This window comes from Branchiostoma floridae, chromosome 8 (assembly GCF_000003815.2).
Source record: "Branchiostoma floridae strain S238N-H82 chromosome 8, Bfl_VNyyK, whole genome shotgun sequence".
NCBI classification, from domain to species: Eukaryota; Metazoa; Chordata; class Leptocardii; order Amphioxiformes; family Branchiostomatidae; genus Branchiostoma; species Branchiostoma floridae.
In genome coordinates, this window is record NC_049986.1 from 2,866,628 (window position 1) to 2,880,680 (window position 14,053).

Genomic DNA, 14,053 nt, shown 5'->3' on the forward strand with positions numbered 1-14,053 from the left:
TGCCATTAGACAATTTTAATGCAGAATCACACAATTATATATACAATGGATACAAATGTGATTGTTAGTCGAGACAAGAGTATACATTTCAGTGTAACATTACCTGAGATACTAAAAGTACATCCCCACAGAAATGCTGCCAAAGGTACAGTTGTAAACAGAGTACTATCTAATAAAACATATTAATTAAAACTTTTATTATCGTTTAACTTGTAAAATCAAACATGGTATAAAAACAAATTTTCTTTTCCAACAGGATATACATTCCCACTTCATTGTTGCCAGTTTGTTGTGTCATCAAAAACACAAGAAAAATTGTTCAAAATCTTCGTAGTTCCCAAATTTGATATCAGTTTGACATCATATGTAATGGACTTATTTTGATGAGAATGCTGCAAAAGTAAGGGGGTATTTCTCTGTATTGTTTAGAATACCTTTAAGTTAGTAATCTTGCACGCCTTGTTATTTCCACATTCAGTTGGCTGGCAAACTCTGAGGCTATGAACTGTAAAGGAGTGAAGAAAACTCTGAATACTAACATGAACAAAATAAAAAATAATGCTAATTCCAAACTGTGCTATTTATAACAATGTTCGTCAAAACTCAGGGAGATGCACAGTTGACAATGCAAAAAGTCATTCTTGGATTTATTGTCCTTCCATGTTTCTAAAAAAAATCCTGAAATTTGAAGAATTTGGCAGTATGTTTTTTTTCAGGGACAATTTCAGGACATAAATTTCAGCCTATCAAGGATCCATAGGAAAGACAAAATAAAAATCACTTCTCAATCAAAAATGTACTCACGAGTGACTATAAAACCATCATCATCTGTTGTCGTCTTGGTTACATATAAACTTACAAATACACAAAAGACTTGCAAATCTGTACAACAGTGAGTTAAACACTACTGGTTACCACTGGTTTCAAAGGCAGTTGTCAGTTTGTTAGTTACAGCTTCAGTTTTCCATGGTGATATCTTCTTCATCGAAAAAAGTACACTGTTCCGGTTAGAATCATGTGAAAGTATATTTTGACACACACTATTTTCCATTTTCATCAGCTATTATATTAGAAACGTGAATTTCTGTGTGCTGCCAAAGTGGTGAAATGGTGTATTGCAGAAAACACGTGCAAAGACATACTACCTTCAGTTATAACACAAAACTTTTACATTAGGTTTCATTACAAAGCATTCCACTAAAAAAGTGTTCACATGTTACAAATGAACAATAAAAAACATCTGATTATATTACACTTTAAAAAAACATACGAATGCAGTTTTCTTTGTTGTTGTTGAGTTTCCCCTGTACAGAGCACACACAGTTCTCACTTACTAGAAAGTATTTCTTACTGATGCCTCCACTACATGTACTCGACAAGGAATGGCATACAAACTAACAGCATGTTAGAAGGAAAGTTTACATAAATTTTTCCATGTATGTGTCTTCCTATGGACTTTGTCTGACAGCCGTTCTTGAGCAATACTTTACCTACACTTTCTAAAGCGATGATGATGCAAGAATTTAACTATAGAAATGCTTATACAGATGCAGTAACACTAATTTTGCTACCCTACTATTAGAGAGGTGGGGACTGAACAGCTACTTATCTAGACATTATAGATTGTACACTTGTGATTACTTCTGGTCCTGTTGTATTCAAAAACACATGCATCTTGGAGACATTTCTAAAACTCCTGAATATAAATGGACTAGAAAGAGCTTATGAAGGATAACTACTAGCTACTGTACGTTAACATGAACCTCTAGCGTACATACAACACGAGCATGGCGGCCATTTTGAACCACCCGTGTGTCTGCAAGGGGTGCTGTGACATCCACACGGATTTGTCCACACAGGATGTGATGATGTCAGCATAAGCTGTGATGACATCTACACAGACCTTGCCTGCAGCTTCAAGGCCTAAAAAATAATATGGTAAACAGGTTAAATATATCGTATGATATATCTCAAAACCAATCACACAGGGTATGCTAGGTTTGATCAGAAGTAGGGGTGGGTACTGGTACAGAAAATTCAGGTACAGGTACGGTCCAGGTCCAGAGGATCAGGTCTAGGTCCGGACCTGAACCTGGACCTAATCATCTGTGAAAATTTGTGAATGGGGGATACGTAAAACAATAGTCTATTTTGCTAAAGGATTCTGTTTGGTGGAGTATTCGACGTCCATTGGCATTTTCAAATCCTATCACTATGTAAACAATACTGACTGCCTTCGTTTTAGACTAAGTTTGACAGTAGTAGAAACTTGGTAGAAATAAATAAATTATCAACTGTCCTCTATCCTCTACTTTTGATAATCTGTTCATTTTTTATTCGGTCTAACATCAGGTCCAATGAATTTTTTCAGTCTTTTTCTGGATTGGTCAAACAGGAAAAAAACTGGTTTTGTACCGGTACATCGTACTGATACCCACTTCTAATCAAAAGCATTTTCACCAGCAGCTAAAAATCGTTGTCTGGCAAGGAAAAAAGTCCAAACTATTCCCGCAAAAAGGGTGCCTCTTTGGTGATAAATCTCAAACTGTGTAAAAAGATGTGCTGAGAGAAAAGCTGTTCTATTAAATGCTGGAACTACATTTGTACATGCACCACCACAGGAAGGCTACGTGGAACATATGAGATACTCACAACAAGTTTTCTATACCAGGGGTGACTGGTGTTTTATCTGGCCTACTTGAAAGAATGCTGAGCTGTTTCATAAAAGAAAATCATAAATACCAAATTCTCTGTAGAAAGTGCTGAATCTACTTATTAATTTGGAATGCGTAATGTGAGAGACCTAGCCTGGGTACCATCCAGATAGTTGTTGGCTCCGACATTTATTATACACTGTATACAGTCGCTTCTCTACTATTATGTTTCGGAAAATTGACATCACTAACGTCTGGAATTGTTAAAATTTTGAACATGGGTGCTGATTTGTCAGTACACATTAGCGAATAAAGGAATGGCTTAAAGCGCTCGCTCGAACAAGCGTTCCAACACCTGAAATGCCCTTTGTCTGCTTGTGAGAGGCCTGTTGTCATCAAACAAGTTCTTCAGAACCCATTCCTTAATTTGCTCATTAACTGACATATCACCACCAAAAGCCTTGAATGTGCATGTCTCCAGAGGGGTAGCAGAGGCGAACTTAGGAGCGAACTACTATCTGGATGGTACTGAAGATATGAGAGACCAGAATTATCTTTCATGTGCTGCTTTTTTGTCTAGTACAAGAATAATTTTTGTTACTTTGATAAGTTAAATGCAACAAACAACAGATCTTAAAGGAACAACTATTACATCATATTCTACAAATGGTTGCGTCCGCTGACCTTTGACATGTCCACGCCAGTCATGGACTCCACGACCTGCGGCAGCCTCTCCACGATATCCATCACTTCGCCCGTAATCTTGGCGGCGCCCAGCTCGCCCTTTCCGCTGGACACCATGGTCACCTTCTTGGTCTGGGACAATGGGGCTGCAACTTCCGCCACAACCTAATGATAGACAGTACAGTGAGCAATGTGTTTTGAATTGAGCATCGGAGGCATGAGATGTTGTGCGGGTAGCGCAATGATTCTAGGGCTGAATCTAGACCCTCTGAAACGCTATTTCCTGTATTTAGAGTGGCAAATTTCACTGGTAGAGTAGACTCTACTTGGTTCAAAGACATCTGTGCTGAATTTCTGGAGATCCTTGCCAAATTTCATTTTTCTAATATCTTTACATGCCGATTTTTGTCCATTTTAGAGGACGGAATGGGCAAAATTTTTTGTCTGTCCCCAGCAGCGAAGTTCCATCAAAGGACGGAAGGATGGTCGCTGGGTAGAACCCTGATAGTGATACTCCCATACAACATTAACAACTACTGAGAAGTATCCTCAATTTGACATAAACATACTCTGCAGTGTGTGCCAGTCAATGTACCAACATACAATACACATGAACCAGTGATCAGTGATCCATGCAACTTTCTAATATGTTTTGCACTGCTAAATCCCTGTTCCCAGAGCTCTCTCCAGCTTTTAATTCTTTTTGTCCCATTAAATGTTTAGGCGCCATGTTGCTAAATTTCGTTATCAAATCTCTCATTTCAAGCTTACAAAAATAAATTTCCTTCAATTTCATGTCATGCAGCTCAGATGTTATGATGGACAGTCCCTATAGTACAGGAGCCAAGTCCTGAAAAAAATTGATTTTGTTGCACCCATTCTACAGAAATTAGGATTGACCTAATTTTGTGGCATAGTGAAAATTTTCAGTTTTCAAATGGGGAATACGTGTTCTATACCTTTATGCTTTGCTAGCAAAAGTGATACCACAATTTGAGCATAAAAATCATGCTGGGTGATGGACCAAAAACCCCTCTACCACAAAATTAGGTCAAATCTTTTTTGTAAAATGGGTGCAACGAAATCATATTTCTATGCCTCTTTCAGGACTTGGCTCCTGTACTACTACTAGCAAGGTTCCGTCTTGGGATGGAGGTACTGATCTTGTCTAGACACTGAGATGTGCACACCTTGGGCAGTGTCTCCAGCACCATGTCCCCATGGCTGCCTCCTGGTAGTCCCTCCAGGCATCGGCCTTCTTGGCCATCTGTTCTGCCTCAGCCTTAGCCTTGGCCTCAATAGCATAGGCCTCAGCCTCTCCCTTCAGCTGTGGGTAGAACACACAACACTGGTTACTTAGTATGTCACTACTGAGACTGCCATAGAAAATTTATCATAGAAAACTTAGCCAACTGAAAAGCATGGTGAACAAGCTAGGTAACAAAATGTTATTGTGAGGTCCTGTCCAACACTGCCCCCCTTGCTGGAATTCCATCAATCTGTGGCCGACTGTCCCAGTTTTTTGCCCTAGCCCCAAAGGGACTCTGCATGACCCACGTTCTACCAGCAGCTGGAACTCCAGCAGCCCTGCCCAACATTGGCTCGCAGACTGGAAATTCAAAGCATTCCTATGGGCCAGCATTCTTGTGGACACAATTGCTTGTACAATAATCCTAGAATTCTTGCAGATTGAACACAATACTTAACCATTTGGCTTGCCCCTGAGGCATCGCCAAAAAGCCCCTAACTGTAAACCCAGGATTACTGTCCTGTCTCAGGTAAACTTAGGAATGGAAAAGGGTGATGTCTTACCCTGACAGCTTCAGCTTCAGCCTCTGCTTCCATCAGAACACGCTTCCTGTAGGGTAAAGTGCAAAGGTCAAACAATAAATCAAAGATCTCATACTTCTGTGATCATGCACTATAAAAGCTGATGCTCATCAGGTTATTGCCCTTGCAGGGCATACAAGTTTTCTTAGGATTACACCAAAATAATTTGAGAAAGGGGGTGTTGGCTTGTAATGATGCAGTACCTGAAATTACTGTTAGGGGGTCCAACACATGCTTCTCTGGAGCCTCAACTGTGCTAACCACGTACCAGAATTACTGCAAATCTATTTAAGAGATCTTGAGTTACAGGTGCAAGCACACAAATACAACCAAAATATATACCATTTGGCTTGCCCCTGAGGCGTCGCCAAAAATACCCCCATTGGAGGTGACCTTCCTTCCCAGAGTAATAAAATCTGCTTATCACAATCAAGTTCACATCTTTAAACCAGCAATGAATGTTTTGATTGTACAAACTTTAAGGCACTTTGTGGTGTAAAACTCATTGTTGACACCAATCTAAGCTACTGTAAATACATTTAAGTTTGCGGGGATTTAATTTCGCGGCAGCGGGAAAAAGGACTTCATGGTGGTTTTAAGTTCGCGGTAGCACCATTCACTGTAGTCTCTTACTGCCATGGAAAAATTTTCGCGGCGGTTTTAGATTCGCGGTGAAGTGGCCACCACCGTGAAAACCGCGAACATTAAACCACTGCAAACATTTCTGTATTTACAGTATGCATGTGTTTTCCCTTAATTTCCTTTTTCCAAAAGTCTGACTTACGCGTTTGCCTCAGCCAGTGTCTCCAGCCGGTACTTCTCGGCCTCTGCGGGACGTTTGATCTGTGCCTCCAGCTCGCGCTCCCGCCGGGCGATCTCCTGCTCCTGAACCTGGATCTGCTGGGTACGCTCCACCACCTTAATCTGCATCTGTTCCTCCTTAATCCTCTGCTTGGTCTTTGCAGCCTGAAGTAAAATGGAACATCACACTGAACTACATATTTAACAGCTTTAACATTAGTTCCCAGATCTCTTGCTTGGTCTCATTGATGAGTTCTTCCTTTCCATAGACGTCTATGTTATAATACATGTTTTACATGAAAGCATTCATAATGGAATGGAATGTCCGTAGATTTTTTATTTTATGTTGAGCACATTTCCCTTTATTATGAGAAAAAATTGCCAATGACAAATAAACAATACCCATAGTTTACGTTCTTTGTTTATAGCAATTACAAACTACACTCCCCACAAGGCACTTTTTCACTGTTCATATACAACTGCACCACTCATAACCTAGGACTGTGTACCTTCGTCCTCCGACCTAAACTTTACCTGCTAATTTCAAACAAACTTTCACCAATCTAACTTTTGAGATCAGTTCCGCAGGCTAAAACTAGTAAAAGCTAAAAACATGCGTCCATGCAGCCGTTCATATTTTGGCTCGGATCTCTTTTAGGATACCCACTCGGAGTAATGCATAATTGAGACCTCATAGCCCTTGTGCAATTATTACAGCAGGCAACAAATACTTAAGCGGGGACCAAGACCACTAGTAGCACTTTGCACAACTCCTATACTTTTGTTTAAATGCTGAGTGCTACACAGGCCAAGCAGTATAACTTGGGGTAGGGTTTTAACTAGAAATACGTTCAATACCCTGAATGTAAAACCAGCTCTCTACCTACTAGGCTATTGCACCGGTGGCCATAACATCCATGTGAAACACACACACGCACACACACACACGCACACACACACACGCACACAGATACACACAAACACTCACTCACCTGTAGTTCATAAGCCAACTCTGCCTCTGCTTTCTGTTAAAAGATGACAAAAGAACAAAATCTTCAGACAACAAAGGTAACCACAAGGTGAAAGATAAACCTTCACTACCAAGAACAACTAAAACTGCAGTTTACAGTAAATGCCTGTCTTCTGTTTTTCTGTTTTGGTACTGGGGTACTACATGTGTCTAGTTTTAACCCCCATGCATTTTTCTTTCTTGATGTCTTAAATCTTTGGAAAATGAATAAAGAAAAAAAAAGAACAACCTAAATACAGAATGATCCCTGGGTACCTTGGTCTGGGTTTCCATGTCGTAAGCAGCTTTCTTCAACTCAAAGTCCCTTTGGGCGGCTGCGATCTCGGTGTCATTCGAAAAGCGGGCCTTCATCCTCTGTTCCTCTGCACTGGCTTCCTAATGAATGGACAGTAGAGCTGACTGCATGATTACAATGTCACATGTACAAATGTACATGCAGGAATGCAAGTTGTTCTTTGTAAATTGTATGGTGTTCAATCTTAAAGACAACTTAGACCAAGGGAAAAAATGTTTAAAAAATTGTTCTGAAAAAATCAGGGTCAGTAGGTATGGATTTTTTTTTCTTGTAATTTTTTCAGGCAGGCCAAAACTCTAGCAAGACATACTACGATACAGTTGAACAAAGTAAACTGGATGTGCAAGAGGAAACTTGAATGTTGTGCATAATAGATACATTTATCCTTCATTTGACAGAACAAGCAGTGTTTTTACCTCAATAGGATACTGGCTGAATAAAAATTCTAACTGGAAGCTATGTGACTCCACTGCCCATCAAAAAAAAGTCTAGGGTTGGCAGGTTTTTCTAGGGTAGGTAGGGAAACACAACTTTTTCCTTAGGCCTTAGTAACACTAGCAGTATTTTTCCCTGTGTAAAAAAGGCTATTTGCATTATTGCAAAATGTCAACTTTGTGGAAATTTCAACCGTAACAAATTAAAAGCAGAATTGTGCCTTTAAGTGACTAAGTACTTAAAGCCACAAATATGGTTTCTGCCTTGCCTTGATTCCTGAGTCTCTCTGAGCCTCTGCCTCACCGATGCGAGCATCTTTCTTCACCTGTGCAGTACGGGTCATACCCAAGGCCTTCAGGTAGCCCTGTGTTCATGGGAGAAAGCAGGAGGAAAAGTCTTGAGTAGAAGTACAAAATTAATAAGCATGCACCTCGGTACTGCACAGTGTGAAACACAACTTTTCAACAGTTGATGTCTATTAAGAACTGTGAATAGCTATTACAAGAAACAAAAAAAGTCATACGGTACATGTTTTACCAAACAAAGTTTTGTAGTGAATTGTATCACTAGACTAAATCAGTAAATGTGTAATACTGTTGCAAAAAGCTGTATTTCATAATAGTATGTCAGTATACTGTCAAAATTCCCTGGAGCATAATTGTATTGCAGTAAGGACTAGGGAAAGTATTTCAAGTTTGTAGTTGAAACAACAGTACTGTACTTATGCAAGGCAAGACTAAACAGAATCTGATGTTTGCTGTACAACTAGCATAAAATTACAGCAATTTCTTTTTGCAAATTTCAGAAATACTGAAGGCAAGGACACACTGTAAAACTAAAGGTATTAATTCTAATACCTTTACAGAAACATGAAATACAACTTCAAGTGGAAGTGCCTCACTTCATCACAGGTCTGATGATGGCAATGTGTACATTAGGGGTGGGTACCGGTACAGAAAATTCAGGTCCAGGTCCGGTTCTGGTCCAGAGGATCAGGTCCAGGTCTGGACTTGAATCTGGACCTGATTCAGTATGTGGAAACTTGTGGGCAATACTCAAAACAATGGTCGATTTCACTACAAAAAAAATCTGTTTTGTGGAGTATTCGACTCCCACTGGCATTTTGAAATCCTACAAGACTAACTGCCTAGAAATGACTATGGACTCTGCTCTACTTTGCTCTTGTTGACCGGTAAGCTCCAAAACGTGTAAATGCCTGATCATATAATATGTTCATCTTCTAATTATAGGTCCAACATCAGGTCCACCATATTTTTTTCCGGTCCGGTCCAATAAAAAAAACGGTTTTGTACTGGACTACTGGTACACCATTCTGGTACCCACCCCTAGTGTACATGTAAATCAAAGCTTGTTAGTGCAACGTAGCAAAGAAAAACACTGGTGTAAAACGACTTCTACTCAGAGTCTTGACAACACTCAAAGACAGCAAGAGTGGGACAGAACAATAAAGTAAAAACCGAAATGTTATGATTGGATGTTTGAATAAAATAGATATGAAGATGTGGTTGAAATAACGCATTAACGCACGTTAAAATCAAGGATTCACGTACGTTAAAATCAAGGATTCACGTACGTTAAAATCAAGAATTCACGCGTGTGAAAACGCTAAAATAATTTGAGGGTGAGGTCAAAAATAAGTCAAACTGGTCATGATTTTTCTAGCAGCTTACAGCATTCCAACAAAGTATTACCTCCTTCCATAGTGGATCAGCAGTTATGATTTAGATGGATTTGAAGAGTGAAAGTAACGTAGCACAACATGGCATGCATACCTTCACCAATTCTCACCAGATTTAAGAATGCGTCAAGAGTACTTTCATTCTTATTTAGTTCACCCACCAGACATAAGAAACACTTGCATGAGGTAAGCACGTTTACAAGTGCATTTTACATTTGAAGTTCTAATAAAAGTGGCTCAGTAACAATAAAACCCCATGCTTTAACTGTGTACTGCAGGTGAAGTCTAAGTCTGTTATACGACACATGCGGCACTAGCTCTAAAAAATTGCAGTGAAGGTACAGTAAAGTGTGCACAGAGTGATAGACTATAGGTTTCAGTTGATTAGTAGAGCTCTATCACACGGAGGGAGGTAAGACGTTTCCCAGAATGGCTGCAAATTGCAGGGCGAAATGTCGGAGGCCAAACCTCTTCGTCTCTGATGTCTTTGAGTGTGTACGACACCACACTGATGCCCATGTTTACAAGGTCCGTCGAGGCAACCTCAAACACGGCTTTGGCAAACTTCTTCCGATCTTTGTAGATCTCCTATTGTGAAACATTGATCGGTAAAAAAAGCACATTAATTATTGAGCAGAGCAGTGCGGATTCATAACCTTAAAAACTGTCATCAGCAGTGACTTCGTACCTTTGCCCAGAAGGTTATGTTTTCGGTAGGATTTGTATGTGGTTAAAAAGAAAGTTTGAAATGGATTATCATCAAATTTGGTATGCGGTCAAGTTCTATCCTATGGATTTGGACTTCCTAGTGGCTTTCCTATGTATTGCAACAACAAAAAAATTTCTAGGTTGTTTCTGATTTCTGTTCCAGATAGAATTTGTCCAATTTTCCTGCCATTTGCTTCTTTTGGAATAATACCATCCTGAACCACTGCTGATCACAGTCCTCAAGGCATCCTGTTGCCATGGCAACTAAGATAAATACCTCCTCATCCCGAACATCCTTAAGAGTGTAGCTGACAATGATGATGCCCATGTTCACGAAATCAGTCGAGGCGACCTTGAAAACCGCCTGGGCAAATTTCTTCCTGTCTTGGTAAATCTCCTATGTCCAGGTTAAACACAGGAGGGGTGAGGCTATGTGGGGTTAACTTTACCATACTGAGGTACCAGTGCATCAGCACCAATATGGGCTCACTCAAGCTTAAGGTTTACTACAGTACTTATCTTCAACATGCACGACTTCTAACTTACGAAACCCCAAACGAATATCATCAGGCTTTTAGCTAGGATTTTATTACAGGGGATCTAAATTTCTTGGCGAGTCGTAATAAGTGATATAGGCACGAATATTGGAGGGTGGTCTGGGGGCATCCACCTTCCATGGTGCAGGGTTTTCAAGATCTTTTAAGTTAAAATGGTGCGTTCTAAGGTATCCCGAGGAGCAAAATTATTGTCAGAGAGGTCCCAGTAGAAGACTGTGACCACAAATGACCTAGTGGCGTCCCTGGTCAATCAGAATTTCATGCTAGTTAGAGGATCTGTTTCTCAGTGTAAGGGCATCTAGTGTGTCCAATCTCTTGTTATTCTAAGAAAAGCATGTCCAAATGACGCCTGGACGCATGCCTGGCTAAAAGCCTGAATATCATAGCAAATTTGAAATGATTGAAACTGAAAAATAAAGGTTAGAATGATAACTTACATATACAAAATGTAAAACAAACATACAAGTATCAACTTCGTTTCTTACTTGAATCACCAAGAGAATTAAATCCATCACAGCAATTTAAAGTTACTGGTTTCTGAGCTCCACCCCTACATCCCACCCTTGGCTCTGTCCATACCTCTACAGTCATGGTGCCCATGATAGCCCTCTGGTGACCCTCCAGTGTCTCCAGGGCGATGCGGCGAATCTGCTCCTCAGACTTCCCCAGGAACTGCTGGCACGCCGCGGCCAGCATCTCCTGGTTCTGGCCTTGGATCTTCACCTAGCAGAACAGGACAGAACTGCAGTTCAGTATGTGATAAGAATTAGGACCATGCATATACAAATGTACATGCTACATCGTACAACTATTTTTTTTTTCATTGCCAGCAAGTCTACTCTAGCATTGAGATGCATTTTCACAACACAAGGCAAATCTAAGGCCATTTGGTATGAAATGTTCAGCAAGTTTCAGCAACATTTTTAAAATCTTATATGAAGGGTAAGACCAATACCAAAATTTTGTAAACAGGAAAAAATACCTAGTAGTACCTGCATATTATTCTCAAGACTAAAAAAAGGACTAACAGTGCTTGTACCAAATATCAAAATGTAATAATTAGCAGAAAAGTTATATCATACTCTTAAGCCCTATCTTTACTACATATTTACTATGCAAAATATATACATGTAGTACTATCTAGTGTTGCAGCAATATCATCACACAAATGTTAAATGCACTCAAGGCAAGGTCAAAATTAAAGTCTTAGTTAACAAATGAGAAGTATGTGCAATGTATATAAAATTATAAATGTATAAAATGTAAAAACATAAATGTGCTATACATGCACAAATATACAAATACATGTACACAAAAATGCATGCTTTGCCACATGGGTGAGGAAAATCAGGAAAGCAGAAGAATACAACAAAAAGGAAGTATGAGGGGGAGGGGGGCAGGGCTGTTAAATCATACCACAACAGACAAAGCTAAAACAAAGAAGGTTGCACAAACTGACAAAGGTAAAAGTGGCCAACAACCTGTGCAACACCTGTGACCGAGATAGCCACTCCTTCGTGGGTGTACACTCGGGGGCTTTCTACATTCAAGGTCAATGTATTCAGGGGAATTCTGCAGAAAACCACCACACACAAACACACACAGAAAATAGGCAAAAGAGGGTAAATATATGAAGATTTCTGCATAACCAATACAAAAAGGGGAGAAAGCTGGTATAAGGTGCTGGTGTGAGAGAACTTCACAAAATCTAATAAAAGAACAAAGGGATGGTTAATGAACATGGTGTATAAAACAATGGACTTAGATGATGCAGCAAAACTTGTCTTGAGAAGTGATGATTCAAATCTTGAAGACAAAGAACATCCCAAAGTAATATCTTCTAAGAGAAATGAAAAAAAAACCTCAGCAATTTAAGATGCTTGACAAGCATATCTTCATATTGCTGAAAAAGGACAGAAATAGGAGGTACACTTATTGTATACCAAGTACCAGTAGCTTGTATTTGTATTGAAATGTATTGAAATACATATGTAGCTTGTGTGTATTGAAAATGTCAGCACGACTGATGATAAGATGAATGTAGTTCAGTTTTGTGCATGGATTAAATAAAAGGACTGTAATGTTGTTGAGTGAACCAACTCATGATCACCTCTATGGTTTTCAGACCCCTATGATTGCTTGAAAATAAACAAGTTTGCTGCTCCTATACATGCTCAAAATGCCAATTGCATACAATCCTTGAGAGGCAGTCTTCGGTAACAGAGTAATGCTTTACTAATTTGAGCTACAAGCATGACAATGTTGCAAGTACATGTCCTCTGGAATATGTGCGTGAAGGAAAACGACTGCAAACTTGAAAACTGCAGAATTTGCAATTACTTTGGCCCTGCTATATATGTGTCAATTTACTGCTGCTACACTGTCTATTCACCCTCTTCTTCTACATCCTTGTTCTAGTATATCTTTTATGCCAAACAGGTATGACATAATGCATACTAGTAACACAAACTTTTGACAAATTTGCATGCTACATACATGCAGACCAAAAAAAAATGAAAAAAACACCTGAAGAATCGACTGATAGCAGCAGGAACAAAGCTAAAGGAAGCAAATCTACGAGAATTGTTATCTAGAGGTAGATTTGGAGCACCTGCGCAACACCATTAACAGTTATGGACACGCCGTTATTAGTGTAGACTTTAGGGCTCTCGATATTCAGGGTCATCACAGTAAGGGGGACTCTGTGTCAACAAACAGTCAAGACGGATTAGTTAGTAGCGACACCAACCTTTTCCATTCATAGGGAAGAGGTTTAGTGTCCTGGTTAGTACTGGTTTAGTGTCCTGGTTAGTAGGTTTAGTGACCTGGTTAGTGAAAGGAAACTGGGCTAATGTTAGTCCAAAAAATGGCCCTCTAGGATTGGTCCACCAGTAATCTAATCAAAGTCCTGATAGGGATAACCACAGGGCTGCTGCATATTCATGAGAGACAAAATTCCACAGATACCAACTGAGATGCTGGACACAGATAGGTTTGTTCAAGGTTCCAGTGTTGAGAATGTCTGAAAGAACAACACGATTAATAGGAGCAAAGGAGAGTTAGTGACAGCAACAGTATCTCGGCAATTGTTGCTGCATTTCTCAGTGCAACTAAGCTCCAAGGTACATGTATAATTCACATGTCTAAGGCTTAAGTATAGGATTTCGGAATAGATTGTAAGGTTACACATATGAAAGACAGCTTTGAGAAGTAGACCTGCTTACAAATAATAATAATTTCGGATGTTTTCCCTCAACCGAGACGGAGGCCGATACCGATACCGGTCTGGATGTGTGACTTAGGCTTTGGGTCATTTCAACTTGATAAGAATGAGAGGATTGATCGAAAGCTTGTTGGTTC

General features: G+C 39.7%; 1 protein-coding gene across 1 annotated transcript in view; it reads right to left on the reverse strand.

Annotated features, from left to right (window-relative positions):
- Positions 1–14,053, reverse strand: part of LOC118420477 (flotillin-1-like) — a 17,923-nt gene continuing 3,870 nt past the window's right edge. Inside the window, 11 exon segments of the mRNA XM_035827301.1 lie at positions 1–1,923; positions 3,339–3,503; positions 4,529–4,557; positions 4,560–4,665; positions 5,151–5,196; positions 5,953–6,134; positions 6,962–6,994; positions 7,255–7,374; positions 7,998–8,093; positions 9,897–10,016; positions 11,273–11,416. Of these exon segments, the coding sequence (XP_035683194.1) occupies positions 1,894–1,923; positions 3,339–3,503; positions 4,529–4,557; positions 4,560–4,665; positions 5,151–5,196; positions 5,953–6,134; positions 6,962–6,994; positions 7,255–7,374; positions 7,998–8,093; positions 9,897–10,016; positions 11,273–11,416 (1,071 nt within the window). The 3' untranslated portion in view covers positions 1–1,893.